Source organism: Tachyglossus aculeatus (genome assembly GCF_015852505.1).
Source record: "Tachyglossus aculeatus isolate mTacAcu1 chromosome 12 unlocalized genomic scaffold, mTacAcu1.pri SUPER_6_unloc_1, whole genome shotgun sequence".
In the NCBI taxonomy this organism is placed as follows: domain Eukaryota; kingdom Metazoa; phylum Chordata; class Mammalia; order Monotremata; family Tachyglossidae; genus Tachyglossus; species Tachyglossus aculeatus.
This window is the reverse complement of record NW_024044828.1, coordinates 1,128,491-1,154,680: the sequence shown is the minus strand read 5'-3', so window position 1 is coordinate 1,154,680 and position 26,190 is coordinate 1,128,491. Positions and strand designations below refer to the sequence as shown.

Here is a 26,190-nt window from a genome sequence, read left to right as displayed (position 1 = left end):
TTTGTCCGAGTTTAAGGTTCAGTGGGGGGGTGAATTCATTTCTGTAGACGTTGGTGGAGCAGGAGCCTGTCCTGGGGAGGGTCCAGTAAGCAGGCCAAGGTGACCTCAGTCCAACATCTTCACGGCCGACCAAGGAGATGATGGGACTTCCTCGTCAAGTTCGGCCCCAGCTCCCTGTCAGCGGGTGACAGTAACACAGGCTTTCGGCCACACAGTTCCTCCACTGTAAATTCATTCGTTCAATTGTATTTATTGAGCGCTTACTGTGAGGTCCCCTTCCTTCCTTCCTTTCCTCGGTGAATAACGGAGGGCTGAATTTCCCGGAGAGTTCAGTGTACAACAGCCACAAAGGCAGACAGGCGAGCAGGCAAAGTGACGTTAGCATCTTCTAGACGGTGAGCCCGCTGTCGGGTAGGGACCGTCTCTATATGTTGCCAACTTGTACTTCCTGAGCGCTTAGTACACACAGTAAGTGCTCAATAAATACGATTGAATGAATGAATGAATGATTATCCTCGTTATAGAGGGAGAGATTGGCAGCGTGGCCCAGTGGAAAGAGCGCGGGCTGTGTGATCTTGGGCTTAACTTCTCCATGCCTCAGTGACCTCCTCTGTAAAATGGGGGTGAAGACTGTGAGCCCCCCGTGGGACAACCTGATCACCTTGTATCCCCCCCAGCGCTTAGAACAGTGCTTCACACATGGTAAGCGCTTAACAAATACCATCATCATTATTATTATTATTACCAAATCGTCGGAAATTGACTCGCTACAAATATCTGCTAGACGGGACCAGAATTCAAATGTCTAGATTCCCAGGTTCATGCTTTGGTCAACCACATTGTTTCCTGTAGGAATTTCAGCACAAGAAACTCCTGGGCAAGAACTGCCCAAATAATAATAATAATAATAATAGTAGCATTTATTGAGCGCTTACTATGTACAAAGCACTGTTCTAAGCGCCGGGGTGGTTACAGTGGGATCAAGTTGTCCCATGTGGGGCTCACAGTCTTAATCCCCATTTTCCAGATAAGGTAACTGAGGCTCAGAGAAGTGAAGTGACTTGCCCAGGGTCACACAGTAGACACGTGGCAGAGCCGGGATTCAAACCCATGACCTCTGACTCCAAAGCCCGGGCTCTTTCCGCTGAGCCCCGCTGCTTCTCATGAAACCTGGAAGTAACTGGCAGAGCGATGACTGGAGTGTACTGAGTGCTGCTGAATTGCGCTTAGTACAGTGCTCTGCGCACAGTAAGCCCTCGATAAATACAATTGAATGAGTGAACGACTGGGCGTCTACCAAGAAGGTGGACATAAATAGCATCTAGGAATAAACTAAGTAAGATTGGTCCTGGGGGGGCAAGGATATAAGTCCTTGCGAAGTCCTTCTAGACTGTGAGCCCTCTGTTGGGACTGTCTCTATATGTTGCCAACTTGTACTTCCCAAGCGCTTAGTACAGTGCTCTGCGCACAGTAAGCGCTCAATAAATATGATTGATTGCGAATAAGCAGTCTGTGCCTCAGTGACCTCATCTTTAAAATGGGGATGAAGACTGTGAGCCCCCCGAGGGCCAACCTGATCACCCTGTAACCTCCCCAGCGCTTAGAACAGTGCTTTCCATGTAGGAAACGCTTAATAAATGCCATTATTATTATTATTGTTATTATTTGGACCCTGAAATTGTTTCCTGTTTAGATTCCAAATCAAGAGAAAGAGACCCAAGTTCTCCTGGGGTTGCCTCCTGACCGAATCGGGCACGGGACGTTTCTTCATCGTTGCGCGGGAGATTCGCCGAGCCTGACGGAGCTGGTGCGCCAGCTTCAGATCCCCATCGGTAAGGAAGACCATCTGAAGGGCTAATAATAAGTATAATAATGATCATAATAATGATGGCATTTGCTAAGCGCTTACTGTGTGCCAAGCACTGTTGCACACAGTAAGCGTTCAATAAATATGATTGAATGAATGAATGAAGAGTATGATTATTACTACTTCTACTACTAATAATAATGGTATTTGTTAAGCACTTACTATGTGCCAAGCGCTGTTCTAAGCGCTGGGGAGGATACAAAGTGATCAGGTTGTCCCACGGGGGTGCTCACGGTCTTCATCCCCATTTTCCAGTTGAGGTAACTGAGGCTCAGAGAAGTGAAGTGACTTGCCCAAGGTCACACAGCAGACACGTGGCAGAGCCAGGATTGGAACCCGCGACCTCTTGACTCCCAAGCCGGTGCTCTTTTCATCGAACCGCGCTGCTTCTCCCACTTGTACTTCCCAAGCGCTTAGTACAGTGCTCTGCACACAGTAAGCACTCAATAAATACGATTGGTTGATTGATTGATTGATTGCACACAGTAAGAGTTCAATAAATACGATTGAATGAATGAATGAATGAAGAGTATGATTATTACTACTTCTACTAATAATAATGGTATTTGTTAAGCACTTACTATGTGCCAAGCGCTGTTCTAAGCACTGGGGAGCATACAGAGTGATCAGGTTGGCCCACGTGGGCCTCACGGTCTTCATCCCCATTTTCCAGATGAGGTAACTGAGGCTCAGAGAAGTGAAGTGACATGCCCAAGGTCACACAGCAGACACGTGGCAGAGCCGGGATTGGAGCCCGCAACCTCTTGACTCCCAAGCCGGTGCTCTTTTCATCGAGCTGCGCTGTTTCTCCCACTTGTACTTCCCAAGCGCTTAGTACAGTGCTCTCCACACAGTAAGCACTCAATAAATACGATTGATTGCACACAGTAAGCGCTCAGTAAATACGATTGAATGAATGAATGAATGAAGAGTATGATTATTACTACTTCTACTACTAATAATAATGGTATTTGTTAAGCACTTACTATGTGCCAAGCACTGTTCTAAGCGCTGGGGAGGATACAAAGTGATCAGGTTGGCCCATGTGGGGCTCACAGTCTTCATCCCCATTTTTCAGATGAGGTAACTGAGGCTCAGAGAAGTGAAGTGACTTGCCCAAGGTCACACAGCAGACACGTGGCAGAGCCGGGATTGGAACCCGCGACCTCTTGACTCCCAAGCCAGTGCTCTTTTCATCGAGCCACGCTGCTTCTCCTACTTGTACTTCCCAAGCGCTTAGTACAGTGCTCTGCACACAGTAAGCGCTCAATAAATACGGTTGCACACAGTAAGCGTTCAATAAATACGATTGAATGAATGAATGAATGAAGAGTATGATTATTACTACTTCTACTACTAATAATAATGGTATTTGTTAAGCATTTACTATGTGCCAAGCGCTGCGGTAGATACCAGGTCGTCCCATGGAGGGCTCACAGTCTTCATCCCCATTTTCCAGATGAGGTAACGGAGGCTCAGAGGAGTTAAGTGGCGCGCCCAAGGTCACCCAGCTGATGAGTGGCGGGGCCGGGATTAGAACCCACGTCCTCCGACTCCCAAACCCGGGCTCTTTCCACCGAGCCCCGCTGCCTCTCCCAAGGGGTCCTTCTCATCCCTCGTCTCCTGGCTGGGAGTCAATCAATCAATCAATGGTATTTATTGAGCGCTTACTGTGTGCAGAGCACTGTACTAAGCGCTTGGGAAGTACAAGTTGGCAACATATAGAGACGGTCCCTACCCGGGCAATCAATTGCGGGGGACGCTGGGGTGGCTTTCAGCCACGAGCGATACCAGAGGGGCCCCGCCGGAGGTTGGTAATTATTGAGCGCTTTCTTTGAGCCGAACACTCCCGAGTGCTTAGGAAAGTATAAATACAACAGAGTCGGTGGGCCTGTTCCCTCCCCGCAACGAGCTTACAGTCATTCAATGGCATTGAGCGCTTTCTGTGTGCAGAGCACTGTACTAAGCGCTTGGAAAGGACAATTCAGCAACAGAGACAATCCCCGCCCACCAACGGACTCGCAGTCTAGAAGCGGGGAGGAGGAGGGGTGGAAAAATCATTCATTCCGTCGTATTTATTGAGCGCTTACTGTGTGCAGAGCACTGTACTAAGTGCTTGGGACAGTTGGTTAGAGACAGTCCCTACCCAACAATGGGCTCATTCATTCATTCATTCCATCATATTGATTGAGCGCTTACTGTGTGCAGAGCACTGTACTAAGCGCTTTGGAAGTACAATTCGGCAACAAATAGAGACAGTCCCTACCCAACAATGGGCTCATTCATTCATTCATTCCATCGTATTGATTGAGCGCTTACTGTGTGCAGAGCAGTGTATTAAGCGCCTGGAAAGTACAATTTGGCAACAGAGACAAACCCTGCCCAACAATGGGCTCATTCATTCATTCATTCATTCCATCGTATTGACTGAGCGCTTACTGTGTGCAGAGCACTGTACTAAGCGCTTGGGAAGTCCAATTCAGGAACAAATAGAGATAAACCCTTCCCAACAACGGGCTCATTCATTCATTCCATCGTATTAATTGAGCGCTTACTGTGTGCAGAGCAGTGTATTAAGCGCCTGGAAAGTACAATTTGGCAACAGAGACAAACCCTGCCCAACAATGGGCTCATTCATTCATTCATTCATTCCATCGTATTGACTGAGCGCTTACTGTGTGCAGAGCACTGGACTAAGCGCTTGGGAAGTCCAATTCAGGAACAAATAGAGATAAACCCTGCCCAACAACGGGCTCACTCATTCATTCCATAGTATTGATTGAGTGCTTACTTTGTTCAGAGCAGTGTATTAAGCACCTGGAAAGTACAATTCGGCAACAGAGACAAACCCTGCCCAACAATGGGCTCATTCATTCATTCATTCATTCCATCATATTGACTGAGCGCTTACTGTGTGCAGAGCAGTGTACTAAGCGCTTGGGAAGTCCAATTCAGGAACAAATAGAGATAAACCCTGCCCAACAACGGGCTCATTCATTCATTCCATCGTATTGATGGAGCGCTTACTGTGTGCAGAGCACTGGACTAAGCACTTGGGAAGTCCAATTCAGGAACAAATAGAGATAAACCTTGCCCAACAACGGGCTCATTCATACATTCCATCGTATTGATTGAGCGCTTACTGTGTGCAGAGGAGGAGACCGACGTCAAGATAAATAGTGCTGCAGTGGGAATGGAGCGGGAGCTCCTTCCGATTCTGTCCGAGGTGGGTTTCCGTTGTGGGGTGGAGGAAGGTGGAGGTTTGGAGTTGCTCTGAGCACCATCCCCGAAACCGCTGAGGAGCCCTCTGGGGCGTCGTGTTTCCCAGCAGAGATCCAGGTGACCTCAGTCGCTCATTAAAGGTTTGTTCAGTCCCTCCCCGTAACTCCGGAGGGTCAGCGTCCGGGCTCCCCAGACAGACCCACAACCACCGTGACCTAATAATAATAATGATGGTATTTGTTAAGCGCTTACTCTGTGCAAAGCACTGTTCTAAGTAAGCGCTGGGAGGATACAAAGGTGATCGGGTTGTCCCACGGGGGGCTCACAGTCTTAATCCCCATTTTACAGATGAGGGAACTGAGGCACAGAGAAGTTTGACGACGTAATCCGTCGTCTTGCCCTATACGGCAACTCTCTGGTGATCAGGCCCACTTTTCCGGGCTTGAAACTTCCCTAGATTATTGAAGGATGTCCGAGGGATACCCGAGCCACCCGGGATCAGCTCTCCAAGGGGACTGCTGAGATAGGAAGGGTGGAGGTGGGGGGGACCCCTCAGTAATACGTATATTAATTGTTAGCTGCAGGGGTCGAGAAGAGGAGTAGGCCCAGAGGCCCTCACCAAGATCAAGGAGGTGGGGAGTGTCATTTATCCCGATTCTGGGGAGAAGTTATTTATTTTAATTTCGGGATCACATACACCACAATTCCGCTGTGCCCTCCCAAGCTCTCAGCACGTCGCTCCGCTGAAGCATTCAACAGATATCGTGGGTTGATTTGATTGACTGATGGACGGTAGGAGAAGGGGCTGGGAGTTCCTCCCGATACAATTCAGCATAGTCAGTTACATGTAATAGCACTCGGCCTGTAGCTAGAGCAGCTTTGAAAAAGGGTAAAGGCAAGGACCGGCGCTGACGTCTCAGGAGTTGAAACCCTCCCGTGTCGGAAAATGGACTGTGATTCAGTGTCTTCTTCTGTAGAGTTTTGTCTCACTTCGAACATCAAAAGTCAGACGGTCCCGTCCTATGACCAACATCATTTTGGATTCTGGTACAGCATGGGTCACCCTTCCGTGATCTGCGTAAGATGTTTAAGTGTCCTTTCCCCTTTGCCCTCACCGTTTGGGACCGAGAGGGTGGGGGGCTTTGGAGGGGTAGGGTGAGGGTTGGAGAAAAGGGCTGGACGAGGGAGTAAGGAGCCCCTCCTACCTCCATGAAACCATCAAGGTTTTCAGGTGGAAGGAACACAGAGTCCAGGGCAAAGGCTGTTGAAACATAAACAGTTCAGCAGGACGATTCCAGAAGACAGGGTTTGCAGTAACTCTATTATAGATGAAGCTTAGAGTCACTGAATAGACAACAGCAGTGGACAATAATCATAAATACGTCATCCCTGGTGGTCATAGAAATCATATTATTAAGATCTCACCTCACCAGAAAGACACATGGCCACGTCTTCCTACTCTGATTTGGACCAGTGGTAGAGACCCTTGTTCTCTGGCTAGAGGGCTTTCTTCAGAGGCCGTGGGATTCAATCAATCAATCAATCAATCAATCGTATTTATTGAGCGCTTACTATGTGCAGAGCACTGTACTAAGCACTTGGGAAGTACAAATTCGACACCAAATGCAAGGGCGCCAGGGTTTGCTTGACTTTTCATCTGCCGTGAATGAAAAATGAGACCTAACCATTTACCAGACTCCAAGATCTCTTTTGTTCATCTTTTTTTTGTTGTTGGGGTTTTTTTGTGTTTGTTTTGGGGTATTCATTGCCAGATTGTTGGGGAAGCGTCTTTGGGGTGAGCTTTTGTTAAGAATTATTTGTTCACGGCCAGCCGTGGCTAGTCCTAGCGACTCTCCTGAGGTTATAATAAATGCCATCATCATTATTATGACCAGTGATGGCTACCTTTTTGGGAAGAGGGGGTTTGGGCATAAAGGAAGCAATCTTTTTTGCTAGAAGTTATTTCTAATTTCCTCCTGTGTCCTGAAGAGTCTCTTTTGGTCCCCTTGGCCCTCCAGTCGTTCAGCTTTCAGGCTCTTCTCACATCCAGCCGCGCAACTTGTCCTTGGGCCAGTGAGCACCCGGCTTCTTGGCAGACTGGCCACCCCTGGCTTTCCGAGGTCATCGACTCCTTGCCCGGCTTTGCGCCAGGCTGAGGTTGTGCGGCCTCAAGACGCGGATCCCTGGAGAGTAACTCCAGCGATGTTAGCAGCGGGGACTAAGACCTCGCCTGCCCCAGGAAGCACGCCAACATCTCCGGGGAGCCCAGGGCCTCACGATGTTCCTCTGTAGCTCCTGCGTCTTCCGAGAACAGGCCCCAGATGTCGTGACTGATGCTGGGCCAGGCGTGTAGTTTCCCCCGGGCCCCAGATGCTCGGAGGGGAGAAACCTTCGCTGACACCCCTATGTCAGCACCCAGCAGAGACATTTCACCCTCTGTCTCCCTTAGAGCGGGGGACGAGGCCCGAAGGAGCGCAGGCCGCTGTTTTCTGCTCCTTGACGGCGCGCTCACATGACTCTCGGGTAGCTGACCACGCTTCCTGAACGGACGGGAAAACATGTAGAGAAGCAGCGTGGCTCAGTGGAAAGAGCCCGGACTTTGGAGTCCGAGGTCATGGGCTCAAATCCCGGCTCCGCCAATTGTCAGCTGGGTGACTTTGGGCTAGTCCCTTAACTTCTCTGTGCCTCAGTTACCTCATCTGTAAAATGGGGATTGACTGTGAGCCCCCCGTGGGACAACCTGATCACCTTACAACCTCCCCAGCACTTAGAACAGTGCTTTGCACATAGTAAGCGCTTAATAAATGCCAATATTATTATTATTATTATTATTATGGGCTCAAATCCCGGCTCCGCCAATTGTCAGCTGGGTGACTTGAGGCAAGTCACTTCACTTCTCTGGGTCTCAGTTACCTCATCTGGAAAATGGGGTTTAAGACTGTGAGCCCCCCGGGGGACAACCTGATCACCCCAGCGCTTTGAACAGTGCTTTGCACATAGTAAATGCTTAATAAATGTCATTATTATTATGTACGTTAGGCCTTTACTGGGGGAAAAAACAAGAAGCCAGTTAAGAGGAGCAGGAAAATGAGAACATTTTTAAATCGGTGGGTAGTAAACGACTTCCCCACTTAATTGAACTCTGAATCGTCCCTCTGTTGTGAACTTCTCTGGATTTTTTTCATTGGCAGACCGACGATAAGGGCATTTTCGGTACCCACCTGTCTCGAGAGTACCAGCTGGCGGCCGAAAACTTCCACCTGAGCCAGTCCCAGGTGTGGGACCTCTCGTACGAGTCCATCGACTGCATCTTCGCGGCCAGCAGTGTGAAGGCCCAACTCAGGAAGAAGTGGAATCGGCTGAAGCCAAGTCTGTTGAGCGATTGAACTGCCGGGGCCAGCGGGAAGGGCCTCACTCCACGGGTCCCGGGCCCTCGCCTTTCCCTTCCCTCACCTGCGTAGATTTTTTTTCTGGCAGTTTTGATTTTGTGGATTATTGAACTCTGGATTTTGATCTGGTGGACGATGCTGTCCCCAGATACGGTGCTTGAGGGCTTGTGAGCGGGGCCAGAGTGGGAGCAGGTTGGGTGGCCATCACCTGGAAGGGCTCGGGCAGACAGGGGAGCTTCCCAACGCAGGGAACCAGTCCGTTCAGCCATCAGCAACTCTCTCAAGGACCCGGGCTTTAGGCGGCAAGTTTCAAGTCCAAACCATGTTATTGGTGTATGTTCACATTGCCACTCGATCATGTAAGCGAACAGCTTTCTTTTTTTAATCACCGTCATGAATATCATTTTGATCAGTTTGGGGATCTCAGGATTGCATTCATGCCCTTTTTTCTTAAAGGGAAACTACTTTGTGTAGTGCTCATTTCTCGTGGCATCAGTTAAGAGCACTAACTGGACAGGGGGTTAGGGTAAGGGTAGAATAAACTGATTAGAATCACTTGCATAAAATCGCATGGGAAAGGGGAACTGTCACCCGTTGTCCGTGGGACAGGTTTGCTCAGGAATCAGCACGGCGAGAGAGAGAGAGAGAGAGAGAGAGAGACCGGGGACAAAAAGACTGAGTTTTATACAAAATTTATTCCGCAAGGCGAGTGGAATTATTGGATTATTTTGGACGCGTGAATTGAACGTTGAGCTGATAGCGTTTGACCCCAGATTCGCCTTGGGACGGGAACAGAGAAAACCAGCAAAAAGTGGAGCTCACTTTACCATCAACATCAGCAATATCATGTATTTAGCACTTACTGAGTGCACAGCACTGTACTAAGCGCTCGCTCCCTCTTACCAAACCTGGCAGCTCCGATACCCCACCCAGCCTGTCCGCTTCATTCACTCCGTCGTATCGATCGAGCACGTACTGCGTGCAGAGCACTGTACTAAGCACTTGGGAAGTACAAGTTGGCAACAGACACTTCATGTCTGACAGATAGTCACTCTCCCCCCTTTCAAAGCCTTTTTAAAATCGCATCTCGAAGAGGTCTCCGACTAAGCCATCGTCCACCCTACTCCCTCTCCCTTCTGCGACATCCGGCCCCTGTCCTGAGAGGTGTCAGCTAGGAAGGCAGCTGGAGGGTCTAAATCAGGGATCCTAGCTACAGTGTGGTGTGGAGTGGTCTAGTTAGTCATTTGTATTTATTGAGTGCTCACCGCGTGCAGAGTACTTGGGAGAGTACAGACTAACAGCTGGCAGACACGGTCCCTGCACACAATGAGCGTCCAGTCTAGAGAGACAGACATTGATATAAATAAATTATGGATGTGTACATTAAATGCTGTGGATCTGAGGAAGGGGTGAATAAAGGGAGCCAATCCAAGTGCAGGGGCAACGCAGAAGGGAGGGGGAGATGAGGGTTAAATCAGGGAAGACTTCTTGGAGGAGATGTGCTTTCAAAAAGGCTCCGAAAGAGGGGAGATTAACGGTCAGATACGGACGGGGGGCAGGTGGGCATTCCAGGCCAGAGGCCGCAGGTTGGCAGTGACTACATTGGCTTTAGAGGAGCAAAGTGAGCAGGTGGATTTGTGATAGGAGGGGTCAGGATGATTGAGTGTTTTAAAACTGAGGATAAGGAGTTTCTGTTTGATTCGGAGGTAGGTGGGCTCCTCCCCACTCTTGAGGAGTGGGGAAAATTGGCCCGAACTGTGATGTAGGAAAGTGATCTGGGCAGCAGAGTGAAGTATGGACCGGTGTGGAGACAGACCGGAGGCAGGGAGGTCCGCAAGGAGGCCGACGCAGTAATCGAGGTGGGATAGGATAAATGCTTAGATTAACGTGGCAGTGGTTTGGATGGAGAGGAAAGGGTGGATTTTAGCGATGTTGTGAAGGTTGAACCGACAGGATGTAGTGACAGATTGGATATGTGGGTTGATTGAGAGAAAGGAGACGAGGACAGTGCCAGGCGGGAGACAGGAAGGATGGCGGAGCCGTATACGGTGATGGGAAGATCGTGGAGGGTGGGGAGATGAGTTCTGTTTTGGACAAGCCAAGTCGGAGGTTTTGGCAGGAAATCCAAGTAGAGATGTCTTGAAGGCGGGAGGAAATGCGAGACTGCAGAGAGGGAGAGAGATCAGGGCCGGAGATGTACATTGGGGAATCATCCGCATAGAGAGGGTAGTCGAAGCCATTGGAGCAAATGAGTTCTCCGAAGGAGGGGGTGTACATGGAGAATAGAAGGGGACCCAGGAGGATTAGGATGGAGTAGAGGCCATTGAATTTGTCCAGAAAGACATCGTCTGTGGTCTTTGAGAGGTTGGCATCTGTGGAGTGAAGGGGCAGAAGCCACATTGGAGGGGGTCTAGGAGAGAGATGGAGGAGAGGAATTTGAGATATTGGGTAGAGACAACTCGCCCAAGGAGTGTGGAAAGGAATGATAGCAGGGAGATGAGGCGGTTTTTAGGACAGGCAGACGTGAGCATGTATGAGAGTAGTTTGGAAGAAGCCGTTGGAGAGCAAACAGTTGAAGATGGCCATCAAGGGAGGGTTTTTTAGGACGGGCAGACATGAGCATGTATGAGAGTAGTTGGGAAGAAGCCATTGGAGAGCAAACAGTTGACGATGGCGGTCGGGGAAGAATGGAAGTGTGGGGTTGAATGTGGAGGTGGAGGGGGTGGATTTTGAGAGAAGATAGGACATCTCGAGCTACTGCTGGGAAAGATGGGACAGTTGAAGAAGAGGCAGGAGGAGGGAGGGATTGGTCGACTCTACTCCGAGAGGACAAGAGCAGAGTCGAGGAAGGGAAGCTTCACTGAGTGCCAAGAACGGGTGGGGCTGGGGACAGGGAGGACTCCGTTCGGAGGGACGGAGCGGGTGGCTGGCCGAACTGGTTCTGGGCTCCACCGTGGCTGGATGGAAATCCTTCTGGCCCAGCTGGGCGGAGGCTAGAGGGCAAGCCCGGAGACCAGGTCTCTTGGCTCCGACACAATAACACTTTCTGTGCCAGTTTCCTTGGGTCAAATAAGGAGACGAGAGTAACTTTCTTCCGGTGATTTGAAGAATCATCACCGGGAATTAGCCTCCCAGTGGCCCCATGGGCTCTGTCGTATAAGCAGTAATGAAATAAGAGGACCCAAGTCCTCAAGACCGATGGTCGTGATTTCCCACAAGTTCGTGCTCATCCGCAAATCAGGAAATGATGCGCGGAAAATGGCCCGGCAAGCCCCCAAGAGTTTAAAAAAATGGCATTAAGAGCTTACTATGTGTCAAGCACTGCTTTAAGCACTGGGGTAGAAACAAGCTAAACAGGTTGGACACAGTCCCTGCCTAAAGGGCTCGCAGTCCTAACCCCCATTTTACAGATGAGGTAACTGAGGCACAGAGAAATTAAGCGACTTTCCCAAGGTCACACAGCACCGGGCCTGTGCTCTAGCCACTCGGCTGTGCTGTTTCCCGCGCGTACAAATACTGACACTTAGATGTGTTCTCCCGGAGGGCAGGCACACAATGCTCTGAAACCTACAGGTGCCTATAAATATGTCACCACTTGCAGAAATGTATAAGCATATTCCCAGATGTACATGAAGGGCAGAAATTCACTGGTAAGAATGACACAGTCCCAGGCCTTTCAGGGCTCCCGATCGAAGAATAAGCCAGGAGTGGCTGGCAAAAAACATACTACGGAAAGATTACAATAATTAAAAACTGTCCGAGGGCATATAAGGATAACGATGACTCAAATATGAGCACCCTGGCTGAAGGAGCAGGCTTTGTGTTGGCCAGGCAGGGCTATTCCAAGTCCCGTCGTCGCTCCGGTCAACGACAAGCCGCATCCTCCCTGCAAATCTGGAAAACCAGGCAGGCAAGGGGATGCTCGCCCGCCCATTCCACCGTGACACCTGGCTTGGGCTGGGAGGGAAAGGAGTTTGGCCTTCCAAATTCTCAGGCATTTATCGTCGGAGCCTCCGTGAGACAGGTCGGGCACAGGGGAAAGTCGAGCTGCCCGCCGGGAGAGTTTAGGAAACTTTGGATCGAGTTGATCCATCGGCAGGAGCCGGAAACCATCCCTCAGCCATGGCTGAGCGGGAGCAGGCCCGAGGCCGCTGCCCAGAACGGCCTCGCTGCATTTGGCTGACTTGTACTTTCCAAGCGCTTAGTACAGTGCTCTGCACACAGTAAGCGCTCAATAAATATGATTGATTGATTTGGCGTTTGCTTTGGCTCCGTCCAGATTGACCACCCAGCTCCAGTGAGGGGGCCCTCAGAATTCCCAGCCTGATGGGATCAGATCTGAGGGAACGAGGCGGGAAGCCGAGAAGCAACGAAGGGCCAGCCCGCTTCAGGGCAGATTTGAATTTTCTGGGCAGAGAGTTTGGTTGCCGTGTTCCCTCTCTGTTGGCTGCTGGTATTTCCTGGAAAGCCGCGGCTTCCTGAACGTGGCTCTGTGGGAGGAAAACCAAATTCCATCTCGACGTCCCCGAGGGAGTTTGCTCTGTGGTGTTTTCCAGGACCTTTACTAGTGAGTGTATCTTGGGAAAATCATTTCCCGCCGACGTGTCAAGGGGGCAGGCGCGCTTGCTATGTCAGTCTGTCAAGTTGGGGCAATTTCCTCTTCCCCTTCTTCATTCTCAGAGCATTCTGGACTAAAGGCGCTTTGAGACGAGGAGGTGTAATTTCCAAGCACCGGAGAAGCAGCGTGGCCTCCTGGAACGAACATGGGCCTCGGAGTCGGAGGATCTGGGTTCCAATCCCGCCCCCACCATACACCTGCTGTGTGACTATGGGCAAGTCACCCCGCGCTTAGTATAGTGCCTGGCACGTAGTAAGCACTTAACAAATACGATTATTATTAACTTCTCGGTGCCTCAGTTATCTCACCTGTAAAATGGAGATTAAGGCTGTGGATCCTATGTGGGATAAGGAATATGTTCAACCTGATTAGCTTGCATCTACCGCAATGCTTAGTACAGTTTCTGGCACATAGTAAATGCTTTATTAATAATAATAATAAAGCATTATTATTAAAACACCATCTGGCACATAGTAAATGCTTTAATAACAATGATGATAATAATAAAGCGTTATTATTATTAAAGCATCTTCTATGTGCCAGACACTGCACTAAGCACTGGGGTAGAGATAAGATTCTAGACTGTGAGCCCACTGTTGGGTAGGGACCGTCTCTATATGTTGCCAACTTGGACTTCCCAAGCGCTTAGTACAGTGCTCTGCACACAGTAAGCGCTCAATAAATATGATTGAATGAATAAATGAATGAATACGATTGAATGAATGAATAAATAATCAGGTTGAACATAGTCCCTGCCCCATATAGGGCCCAAAGTCTAAATGATAATAATAATAATTGTGGTATTAAGGGCTCATTATATGTCAGGCAGTGTTCTAAGCACTGGAGTGGATCCAAGCAAATCAGGTTAGACACAGTCCCCATCCCACATAATAATAATAACAATGGCATTTGTTAAGCGCTTACTATGTGCCAAGCACTGTTCTAAGCGCTGGGGTAGATACAAGGTGATCAGGTCATCCCATGTGGGGCTCAGAGTCTTAATCCCCATTTTAGAGGTACAGAGAAGTGAAGCGACTCACCCAAAGTCACACAGCCGACAGGCAGCGGAGCCGGGATTAGAACCCACGACCTCCCAAGCCCGGGCTCTTTCCACTGAGCCACGCTGCTTCTACAGTCTTTATCCCCATTTTTCAGATGAAGTAAGGCGCTTCCATGTCCAACTTCCTTGTCTTTCAAGTGTTGCGGTCTAATGGTGGAAGTCCGGAAGTTAGAGTTCTAATTCCAGGTCGGCCACGTGCCTTCTCTGGGCCTTGGTTTCCTCATTCCTATAATGGGGATTTAATACCTGTTCTCCCTCCTTAGACCGTAAACGCCATGTGGGACAGGACTGCCCCTGACTTGACAATCTTGTTTCTATCCCAGCACTAACTAGAGTGCTTTTCACATAGTAAGTAAGTAATAATAATAATAATAATAATAATAATAATAATGGCATTTATTAAGCGATTACTATGTGCAATGGGCCTTGGTTTCCTCATTCCTATAATGGGGATTTAATACCTGTTCTCGCTCCTTAGACCGTAAGCGCCATGTGGGACAGGACTGCACCTGACCTGACAATCTTGTTTCTATCCCAGCACTACGTAGAGTGCTTTTCACATAGTAAGTAATAATAATTATAATAATAATAATAATGGTGGCATTTATTAAGTGCTTACTATGTGCAATGGGCCTTGGTTTCATCATTCCTATAATGGGGATTTAATACCTGTTCTCGCTCCTTAGACCGTAAGCACCATGTGGGACAGGACTGCCCCTGACTTGACAATCTTGTTTCTATCCCAGCACTAAGTAGAGTGCTTTTCACATAGTAAGTAATAATAATAAGAATAATAAGAATAATAATGGTGGCATTTATTAAGCGCTTACTATGTGCAATGGGCCTTGGTTTCCTCATTCCGGTAATGGGGGATTTAATACCTGTTCTCCCTCCTTAGACTGTAAGCGCCATGTGGGACAGGACTGCCCCTGACTTGACAATCTTGTTTCTATCCCAGCACTAAGTAGAGTGCTTTTCACATAGTAAGTAATAATAATAATAATAATAATGGTGGCATTTATTAAGCGCTTACTATGTGCAATGGGCCTTGGTTTCCTCATTCATATAATGAGGATTTAATACCTGTTCTCGCTCCTTAGACCGTAAGCACCATGTGGGACAGGACTGCCCCTGACTTGACAATGTTGTTTCTATCCCAGCACTAAGTAGAGTGCTTTTCACATAGTTAATAATAATAATAATAATAATAATGATGGCATTTATTAAGCGCTTACTATGTGCAATGGGCCTTGGTTTCCTCATTCCTATAATGGGGATTTAATACCTGTTCTCACTCCTTAGACCGTAAGCGCCATGTGGGACAGGACTGCCCCTGACTTGACAATCTTGTTTCTATCCCAGCACTAAGAAGAGTGCTTTTCACATAGTTAATAATAATAATAATAATAATAATAATAACGATGGCATTTATTAAGCGCTTACTATGTGCAATGGGCCTTGGTTTCCTCATTCCTATAATGAGGATTTAATACCTGTTCTCGCTCCTTAGACCGTAAGCGCCATGTGGGACAGGACCGCCCCTGGCTTGACAATCTTGTTTCTATCCCAGCACTAAGAAGAGTGCTTTTCACATAGTAAGTAATAATAATAATAATAATGATGGCATTTATTAAGCGCTTACTATGTGCCAAGCACTGTTCTAAGCGCTGGGGAGGTTACAAGGTGATCAGGTTGTCCCATGGGGGGCTCACAATTTTTAATCCCCATTTTACAGATGAGGGAACTGAGGCACAGAGAAGTAACTTGCCCAAAGTCACCCAGATGACCAGTGGCGGAGCCGGGATTTGAACCCGTGACCTCTGACTCCAAAGCCTGGGCTCTTTCCAGTGAGCCAACAAATGCCACTATTGCTGTTTCTAAGCAACCGCCCTCCCTATCCCACTTAGGATCTAGCTGCCGATTTTCTACCTGAAGAAGTGTTTAACAAATACACGGAAAACTCCCAGCAATGTATAATTCAATTCAATCCCAACTACCACCGAGTGACACAAGCAATTCGCCCCCTGATAATAACGATGATGATTATTGTGCTATTTGTTAAGCGCTTACTTTGAGAAGTAGTGTGGCTCAGTGGAAAGAGCCCGGGCTTTGGAGTCAGAGGTCATGGGTTCAAATCCCGGCTCCGCCACCTGTCAGCTGGGTGACTTTGGGCAAGTCACTTCACTTCTCTGAGCCTCAGTTACCTCATCTGGAAAATGGGGATTAAGACTGTGAGCCCCCCATGGGACAACCTGATCACCTTGTAACCTCCCCAGCGCTTAGAACAGTGCTTTGCACATAGTAAGCGCTTAACAAATACCATCATTATTATTATTATTACTATGTGCCAGGCACTATACTAAGCTCTGGGTTGAATACAAGGTAACTGGGTTGGACACAGTCCCTGTCACACTTGGGGCCCACAGTCTTAATCCCCATTTTACAGATGAAGTAACTGAGGCACAGAGAATAATAAGAGTAATCATAATGGTATTTGTTAAGCGCTTACTATGTGCTAGGCACTGTACTAAGCGCTGGGGTGGACACGAGCTGATAGGGTTGGACACAGTCCCCATCCAGAGTAGGGCTCACAGTCTCCCCACTTTACAGATGAGGTCACTGACTTGCCCAGGGCAACCCAGCAGGCCGGTGGTGGAGACGGGCCGTGAAGTGACTTGTCCAAGGTCACACAACAGACAAACGGTGGAGCCGGGATTAGAACCCAGGTCCCCCTTGCCTCCAGGCCCATGATCCATCCACTACGTTACGCTGCTTCCCTGATCATCAACTGGAAGAAAAAGGAATAGACTGGGAAGTTTATTTCCACTCCCTCTTTATACCTCGCAACTGAGTCGTTGCAGTGTGGCTTTGGGAGAGTCACTTAACTTCTCCGGGCCTCAGTTCCCTCATCTGTAAAATGGGGATTAAGACGGTGAGCCCCCCGTGGGACAACCTGATCACCGTGTAACCTCCCCAGCGCTTAGAACAGTGCTCTGCACATAGTAAGTGCTTAATAAATGCCATTATTATTATTATCTCCTCAGGCCACATTAAACTCCACCTCTCACAAAAGTACCACACAATTTGCCATTTCACCTTTTGAGTTTCTCCCCTGCGGGGTTTCGGAGCGCAGGTGGCGGTCACCTGGGACGGGCCCATAATCCTCAAAATGTGGGGCGTTGTGAACCATCATCATTATCAATCATATTTATTGAGCGCTTACTATGTGCAGAGCACTGTACTAAGCGCTTGGGAAGTACAAATTGGCAACCTATAGAAACAGTCCCTACCCAACAGTGGGCTCACAGTCTAAAAGGGGGAGACAGAGAACAAAACCAAACATACTAACAAAATAAAATAAATAGAATAGATATGTACAAGTAAAATAAATAAATAAATAGAGTAATAAATATGTACAAACATATATACATATATACAGGTGCTGTGGGGAAGGGAAGGTCATACTGGGATACGTTCTCCCGTAGACGTGGAGGTGGTTCGTTCCCTTCTTGTTCCGGAATCAGGCAAGGCGTGATGGCCAAGCCCTACGGGAAACCGTAGCCCTTTCCCACCGCTTCTCTCCCCTCGTCCCTTTCCCGCCATCATCCCGAGGGACTGGTCTAGCCCCCTAAACGTCCCCGCGGTGACCGTGCTGACCGCTGACGAAGACTAGAAGAAGCTAGGAGGGAGTTGAGATAATAATAATAATAATAATAATGGCATTTGTTAAGCGCTTACTATGTGCAGAGCACTGTTCTAAGCGTCTTCCCCGTGCCCAAGACAACTTCTAGACTGTGAGCCCGCCTTCTAATAAGAACGATGGCATTTATTAAGCGCTTACTATGTGCAAAGCACTGCACTAAGAGCTGGGGAGGTTACAAGGTGATCAAGTTGTCCCATGGGGGGGCTCACAGTCTTAATCCCCATTTTACAGATGAGGGAACTGAGGCCCAGAGAAGTGACTTGCCCAAAGTCACCCAGCTGACAGTTGGTGCAGCCGGGATTTGAACCCATGACTTCTGACTCCAAAGCCCGAGCTCTTTCCACTGCGCCGTGAGCCAGCTGTTGGGTAGGGACCGTCTCTATATGTTGCCAACTTGTACTTCCCAAGCGCTTAGCACAGTGCTCTGCACACAGTAAGCGCTCCATAAATATGATTGAATGAATGAATGAACATGTCACCCGTCCTTTAAATAAAGGGCCTGGGTGGAGGGGTGGGGAGAGGAGCTGAGTTAATAATAATAATAATATTGGTATTTGTTAAGCGATTACTATGTGCAAAGCACTGTTCTCCATGAGGCTCACAGTCTTCATCCCCATTTTACAGATTCATTCATTCAATCGTATTTATTGAGCACTTACTGTGTGCAGAGCACTGTACTAAGCGCTTGGGAAGTCCAAGTTGGCAACACATAGAGACGGCCCCTACCCAACAGTGGGCTCACAGTCTAGAAGATGAGGTGGCTGAGGCTCAGAGAAATTAAGTGATTTGCCCAAGGTCACACAGAAGATGTGGGGGAGTCGGGATTAGAACCCACCACCTCTGCTTCCAAGCCCAGGCTCTTGCCACTGAGCCACACTGCTTCTCTTAAGGGTCGGGACGGGGAGGGAAACAGTTCAGAAGAGGGAGGAGCTGGAATAGACCAGCCCTAGGGGAGGACTGGTCAGGGAGGGAACTGGTTTTGTGACCCCAATTGGACGCGTCGCAGGGTGTGGGACCGACGGATTCCATCTCCGGAATTTAGTTCTTCCAGTCATTCGGAACCGGGGCCTCCTCTGGTCCAGATGCAGCCCGATTACGGTACCGAATGAGAATTCATTCATTCAATCGTGTTTATTGAGCGCTTACTACGTGCGGAGCGCTTGGGGAGTCCAAGTCGGCCACCTATAGAGACGGTCCCTACCCGACAACGGGCTCACGGTCTAGAAGGGGGAGACCGACGACAAAACGAAACACGCGGACAGGCGTCAAGTCGTCAGAACAAATAGAATTAAAGCAAGTTAAGTGCTTGCTATCATCGATCGTATTTATTGAGCGCTTACTATGTGCAGAGCACTGTACTAAGTGCTTGGGAAGTACAAATTGGCAACATATAGAGACAGTCCCTACCCAACAGTGGGCTCACAGGCTAAAAGGGGGAGACAGAGAACAAAACCAAACATACTAACAAAATAAAATAAATAGAATAGATATGTACAAGTAGAATAAATAAATAAATAGAGTAATAAATATGTACAAACATATATGCATATATACAGGTGCTGTGGGGAAGGGAAGGAGGTAAGATGGGGGGATGGAGAGGGGGACGAGGGGGAGAGGAAGGAAGGGGTGCTTGCTATGTAGCAGGAACTGTACTAAGCGTGGGGTAGATAATCGGGTTGGACACAGTCCATGTCCCATATAATAATAATGATAACGATGGCATTTATTAAGTGCTTACTATGAGCAAAGCACCGTTCTAAGCACTGGGGAGGTTACCAGGTGATCAGGTTGTCCCACGTGGGGCTCACAGTCTTCATCCCCATTTTCCAGATGAGGGAACTGAGGCCCAGAGAAGTGAAGTGACTTGCCCAGAGTCACCCAGCTGACAGTTGGCGGAGCCGGGATTTGAACCCATGACCTCCGACTCCAAAGCCAACTCCAAAGCCGGACTCCAAGGGCTCTTTGCACTGAGCCACGCTGCTTCTCTTTATTCATTCAACTTATTCCTTTATTCATTCTCTTTATTCATTCTTTATTCATTAGAGAAGCAGCGTGGCTCAATGGAAAGAGCCCGGGCTTTGGAATCAGAGGTCATGGGTTCAAATCCCGGCTCTGCCAACTGTCAGCTGGGTGACTTTGGGGAAGTCACTTCACTTCTCTGGGCCTCAGTTCCCTCATCTGGAAAATGGGGATTAAAACTGTGAGCCCCCCGGGGGGCAACCTGATCACCTTGTCACCTCCCCAGCGCTTAGAACAGTGCTTTGCACATAGTAAGCGCTTAATAAATGCCATCATTACTATTATTATTATTAACAAAATAAAGAGGATAGTAAATATGGACAAATAAATCTGTACAAACATATACACAGGTGCCGTGGGGCGGGGAAGGAGGTAGGGCGGCGGGGATGGGGAGGAGGAGAGGAAAAAGGGGGCTCAGTCTGGGAAGGCCTCTTGGAAGAGGTGAGCTCTTAGGAGGGCTTTGAAGGGAGGAAGAAAGATAGTTTGGCGGATGAGCGGAGGGAGGATATTCCGGGCCAGGGGTCGACGGCGGGACGGGCGAGAACGAGCATGGCTCTCTCCGCCAGTTGGCCAAGCAATTCCTCCAGGAATTTGCTCTCTCCCGACCCATCCCGACTCCCAGGACTCCACCCTGGATGCCCCGTACACCGTGAGGATCTGCGTGGCCTTGTGGATGGGGCCCGGACTCGGGAATCCGAAGGACCTGGGCTCTAATCCCGGCTCTGCCGCTTGTCTGCTGTGTGGCCTTAGGGATATAATAATAATGATGGCATTTATTAAGCGCTTACTATGTGCAAAGAACTGTTCTAAGCACAGGGGAGGTTTCAAGGTGATCAGGTTGTCCCACGGGGGGCTCACAGTCTTAATTCCTGTTTTCCAGATGAGGTCACTGAGGCCCGGAGAAGTGAAGTGACTCGACCAAAGTCACCCAGCTGACAATTGGCGGAGCCGAGATTTGAACCCATGACCTCCGACTCCCAAGCCCGGGCTCTTTCCAGTGAGCCACACTGCTTCTCTATGGAGTTCACAGTCTCAGTCCCCATTTTACGGATGAGGTAACTGAGGCACGGAGAAGTCGAGTGACTTACCCAAGGTGACAGAGCAGACAAGTGGAGTAGATGTGATGTCTGTACAGATTTATTACTCTATTTATTTTACTTGTCCATATTTACTATTGTATTTATTTTGCTGATGATGTGCATCTAGCTTTAATTCTATTTGTTCTGACGACTTCACACTTGTCCACAAGTTTTGTTTTCTCGTCTGTCTTCCCCCTTCTAGACAGTGAGCCGGTTGTCGGGTAAGGCCCGTCTCTAGATGTTGCCGACTTTTGTACTTCCCAAGCGCTTAGTACAGTGCTCTGCACACAGTAAGTGCTCAGTAAATACGATTGAATGAATGACTTTTAGTGATTATTAGTGATTTTAATAAGGCTTCAAAGGGGGAAGAGCAGTGGTCTGTCAGATAATAATAATAATAATGATGATGATGGTATTTGTTAAGCGCTTACTATGTGCCAAGCACTGTTCTAAGCATCAGATGTGAAGTAGGAGGGAGTTCCAGGATTGAGGTAGGATCGTGGGCAAGGGGTTGGTAGTGAGGTAGATGAGCTCGAGAAACCGTGATTAGAGGAGCGAAATGTCCCTTCTAGAGTGTGAGCCCACTGTTGGGTAGGGACTGTCTCTATGTGTTGCCAACTTGGACTTCCCAAGCGCTTAGTACAGTGCTCTGCACACAGTAAGTGCTCAATAAATACGATTGACTGATTGATTGATTGATTGCGGGCTGGGTTGCAGGAGGAAAGCAGTGAGGTAGAGGAGTGGATAGGGTGATGGAGTGCTTTAAAGCCAAAGGTAAGGAGTTTCTGTTTCACGCGGCGGTGGATGGGCAACCACTGGTGGTCCTTGAGGAGTGGGGAAACGGGGACTGAATTCTTTTTAGAAAAATCATCATCATCAATCGTATTTATTGAGCGCTTACTGTGTGCAGAGAAAAGTGATCAAAGCGGAGCCTGAAGTAGGGACTGGAGTGGGGAATGCCAGGAGACGGGGAGGTCAGCGAGGAGATCGATGCAGTAGTTAAGGCGGGATAGGAGGAGTGCTTAGATTAACATCGTAGTCACTTGGAAGGAGAGGAAAGGGGGATTTTAGTGAACTGAAAGGATTTAGTGACACTGACTGGGTGGGTTGAACTCATTCATTCATTTAATCGTATTTATTGAGCGCTTACTGTGTGCTAGAGCACCGTACCAGGCGCTTGGGAAGTACAAGATGAATGAGCGATGATAGAGGATAACACCAAGGTTCTGGGCTCGTGAGATTGGAAGGATGGGGTGTTGTCTACAGTAATGGGAAAGTCAGGGGGAGGGCGGGGCTTGGGCGGGAAGACGAGATGTTCTGTTTCAGGCGTGTTCAATCAATCAATCGTATTTATTGAGCGCTTACTGTGTGCAGGGCACTGTGCTAAGCGCTTGGGAAGTACAAGTTGGCAACAAATCGAGATGTTCTGACGGCGGGAGGAAATATGAGACTACAGAGAAGGAGAAAAGATCGGGTCTGGAGATGTAGATTTGGGAATCGTCCCCTTCGGGATGGTAAATGAAGCCACAGGCATGAATGAGTTCTCTTTAAAATTAAATTAAAATTTAAACGATGAAGCTTATTTTAACGGTTGGCTCACCCTCGAGACTGTGAGCTCCTTGTGGGCAGGGAATACCTCTACCACCCCTGTTATATTGTACTCTCCCAAGGGCTTAGTACAACGCTCTGCACACAGTGAGCTCTCAATAAGTACGATCGATTAATTGATTGATCCTGACGAAAATAACGACCTAGGGTTTCCATGGCCTGCAACCCATTGGCTGAGCGGACCCAAGCACAGAACACGGTGAGGTCACAAAGGGTGGATGATAAGTCGAGGATGACACCAGGCCATCGCCACCATCGTTCTCGGTCTCCCACAGGAGAAGGAGGAAAAGGAGAGCATTAGAAAGGCGTTGGGCGGAAAAAAATCATCAAAAGATCCATTTTGTTCCCATATGGTCCGGTAATGTCTCCCCGTTGGGGCCCGGAATTCCTTCGGTCCCCTCTCGGCCTCCGGCTCCCGGGGTGGAGGACAGGTGGGGTCGGATTCTTGGTCGGTTGGTGGCTTGGATCTCCTTGCTCCTCACACCGAAAAGAGGAATTCCGGAATTGGGGAATTCCGATGCGGAGGGAGGAGCCTCTGACCTTTGGGAGGGTGTTGGGGACACAGAGAGCAAGGAGCAGGAAGAAGTTGGTGAATTGGGGATGGCCTGGCGGATTCATTCATTCAATCGCATTTATTGAGCGCTTACTGTGGGCAGAGCACTGGACTAAGCGCTTGGGAAGTCCAAGTCGGCAACATCTAGAGACGGTCCCTACCCGACAGCGGGCTCACGGTCTAGAAGGGGGAGACAGACGACAAAACAAAACACGTAGACAGGCGTCAAGTCATCAGAACAAATCTTGTACTTCCCAAGCGCTTAGTACAGTGCTCTGCACACAGTAAGTGCTCAATAAACACGATTGATGATGATGATGATGATGAAATCGGATTAAAGCTAGTTCCGATCCTGAGAAACACTGGGGTCTAGAGGAAAGAGCCTGGGCCTCGGGGTCAGAGACCTGGGTTCTAATCCCGACTCCCCCACTCATCCGCTCTGTGACCCTGGGCAAGTCACTTCTATGTGCTTCGGTCTCCTCAGCTGTAAAATGGGGATTCGCTACCTGTTCTCCCCCTGCTTAGACTGTGAGCTCCCTGTGGGGACTGAATATCTTGAATATTCACTCATTCAATCGGATTTATTGAGCGCTTACTGTGTGCAGAGCACTGGACCGAGCACTGACTATATTGAGAAGCAGCGTGGCTCAGTGGAAAGAGCCCGGGCTTTGGAGTCAGAGGTCATGGGTTCAAATCCCTGCTCCGCCAATTGTCAGCTGGGTGACTTTGGGCAAGTCACTTCACTTCTCTGGGCCTCAGTTCCCTCATCTGGAAAATGGGGATTAAGACTGTGAGCCCTCTGTGGGACAACCTGATCACCTTGTAACCTCCCCAGTGCTTAGAACAGTGCTTTGCACATAGTAAGCGCTTAACAAATGCCATTATTATTATTATTATTATTTTTAAGTCACTTCACTTATCTGGGCCTCAGTTCCCTCATCTAGAAAATGGGGATTAAGACTGTGAGCCCCCTGTGGGACAACCTGATCACCTTGTAACCTCTCCAGCTCTTAGACAGTGCTTTGCACATAGTAAGCACTTAATAAGTGCCATCATCATGATTATTATTATTATTATTAAGTCACTCCATTCTCTGGGCCTCAGTGACCTCATCTGGAAAACGGGGATGAAGGCTGGGAGCCCCACGTGGGTTGACCTTTTATCTACCCCAGCGCTTAGAACAGTGCTCGGCATATAGTAAGTGCTTAACAAAAATACCATCATTATTATTATCTCGTGTCTACCGCAGTGCTTAGGGTAGTGCCTGGCCTGGAGGAAGCGCTTATCAAAGACCAAAATTATTATTATTATTATTATTATTATTATTATTATTATTATTATTATTATTACACTGTTCCCCTTGAATCAACCAGTGGTCCGGATGAAGACCTCACCGTGTGCCGAGCGTTTGGGCAAGTACCAGAGGACACAGGGAGAGATAATTCCATGGGGCCGGACCCCTCACCAACCCTCATCTTCCCAAGATCCCCCTCACTCCCAGGAGACAATTCCTTCCCCTTGGTTTGGTTTGCTCCCCGAGGGCATCCAGCATGCTGTCTGCACGCCTTTGGTGTCCATTCCCGTTGGATAAATGAATGAATTTTCCACTGGAGTGGTGTCAAGGGTGAGTGTTTGTGCGAGTTTGTGACTCTCTCACCAACAGCCCATTGAGGAATGCAATCAAACATAAAGCCTCCTGGGAGAAGGAAGATTTCCAGGCCTGGGCCAAGCAGAGGAGAACCGACCTGACGACAGAGGATCCCGAGAAGCAGAAGGAGAGGGAAGAGGAAGAACAGAAAATCCAGAAGAACTGGGTGGAGAGGGTGAGACGCGTGGAAATAAAGAAAAGGAAGACAGAGAAGGCGAGAGAAAGGGAGAAAGACGGTCTCTTCCAGATGGAGAGGAAGAAACGACTGGAAGTGAAACGATACTGGTTTAGGAAGATGGCGACCAGAAACGGGGATGAAAGGCGGAGAAGAGAGGCTGAGGAAGAGGCCCTGTTTTTCTCCAGGTAGAGTTGGAACAGTTACCAAACCATCGGTAACTTCCCCCAGAAGGCCAAGGACGCCCAGAAGGGATCCTCCTCTTCCCGGGATCATGGTCCCAGCCACGAGGTTCCCATGGATGCCCTGGATTGCTGAGGGGGAAAGAGGAGTGGAAATCTGGGCCCCCAGGGTACAAATCAAATAATGTCCCACCTCTCTCTCCCCAATCCCAGCCATCTCCGGCCCAGTCCAGCCCAGCATTCCGGGGTGGAGATTGGGGAGGGAGGCCTGGGAAGCAGAGGAAAGCAGGTCAGGGAAAGCAGATCCAATCTAACTTTTAACATTTCCCAATCTCTCTCCTTCACAGATTCCACCACTGACTCCCTCCTTCGCCTTCCCCCCCATCGACACCTGTCCGATCCTATCCCGGCAGCCCTTTCCCGCCCTCTCCCGCTCTCCTCCATCAAACCGGAACCTTAACCTTCACCCTAATCCCAACTTTAAATTTCATCCTACCCCGATCCCTACCCCTCAACCTTACCCTTAGGCACTCCAGCCTTGTCCTGACACTCTTCTCCCCAGATAAAGGTTTCAGTGGCTTCACTGAAATTCCAGTGACTTTCCTCAGGGTAGGGATTGGGGGCTGGGCAGCTGGGATGTGGGGCTGGTCCTCCGGGGGAAAGAGGAGCCGAACAGCGGGAGGCTCTAGGAATGTCCCGGGCTTTCAGGGAGGAATTGGGGCTGGTGGGTGGTGAGAGACCACTAGCAGTCCCAGCGATGGGACCCCCTCCAATTTTGCATCCTTCCCCTGCAGGTTTTTAAGTCAGGCGGCAGCAGGGTAAGGGTTGCTTTAGTTCGGGGAAAAGCATGGCTCAAGAGTTGGAAGGGGAGAACCTGGAATGGGACACGATAAGAGTGGACTTGGGAGAAATAAAGAATGCAGCTGAGATTGAGCGGGGATGTGTCGGGAAGAGGCGGCTAGTGGACAGCCTCCAAGCCAAAGGGCAGAGCTTGGCCTGGATAAGGGAGTCGGGGAACTACTGGAAGCTTTTTAGGAATGGAATGATCTGAGCCAGGCAATGTCCTG

The 26,190-nt window shown here is 48.9% G+C and overlaps 2 protein-coding genes across 6 annotated transcripts in view; both read left to right on the top strand.

Moving 5' to 3' along the window:
- ADAL (adenosine deaminase like) overlaps positions 1-8,893 on the top strand; it is a 28,485-nt gene extending 19,592 nt beyond the window's left edge. For 3 of the 5 annotated variants that reach the window (XM_038741428.1, XM_038741427.1, XM_038741429.1), the window contains 3 exons: positions 1,694-1,832; positions 6,067-6,167; positions 8,281-8,893. In XM_038741428.1, coding sequence (XP_038597356.1) covers positions 1,694-1,832; positions 6,067-6,167; positions 8,281-8,475 — 435 coding nt within the window. In that variant the 3' untranslated portion in view covers positions 8,476-8,893. Of the gene's footprint in view, positions 1-1,693; positions 1,833-6,066; positions 6,168-8,128; positions 8,197-8,280 lie in introns of all 5 variants that reach the window. The other 2 variants (XM_038741430.1, XM_038741431.1) reach the window with 2 other exon arrangements.
- An 8,797-nt stretch (positions 8,894-17,690) lies between these two features.
- LOC119920745 (vicilin-like seed storage protein At2g18540) lies at positions 17,691-25,697 on the top strand. The gene is made up of 6 exons (XM_038740897.1): positions 17,691-17,713; positions 18,902-18,957; positions 20,445-20,527; positions 22,841-22,923; positions 24,782-25,129; positions 25,471-25,697. Exons 1-6 carry the CDS (start codon positions 17,691-17,693, stop codon positions 25,481-25,483), a joined length of 606 nt encoding a protein of 201 aa, XP_038596825.1. The 3' UTR covers positions 25,484-25,697.
- Positions 25,698-26,190: the final 493 nt, after the last annotated feature.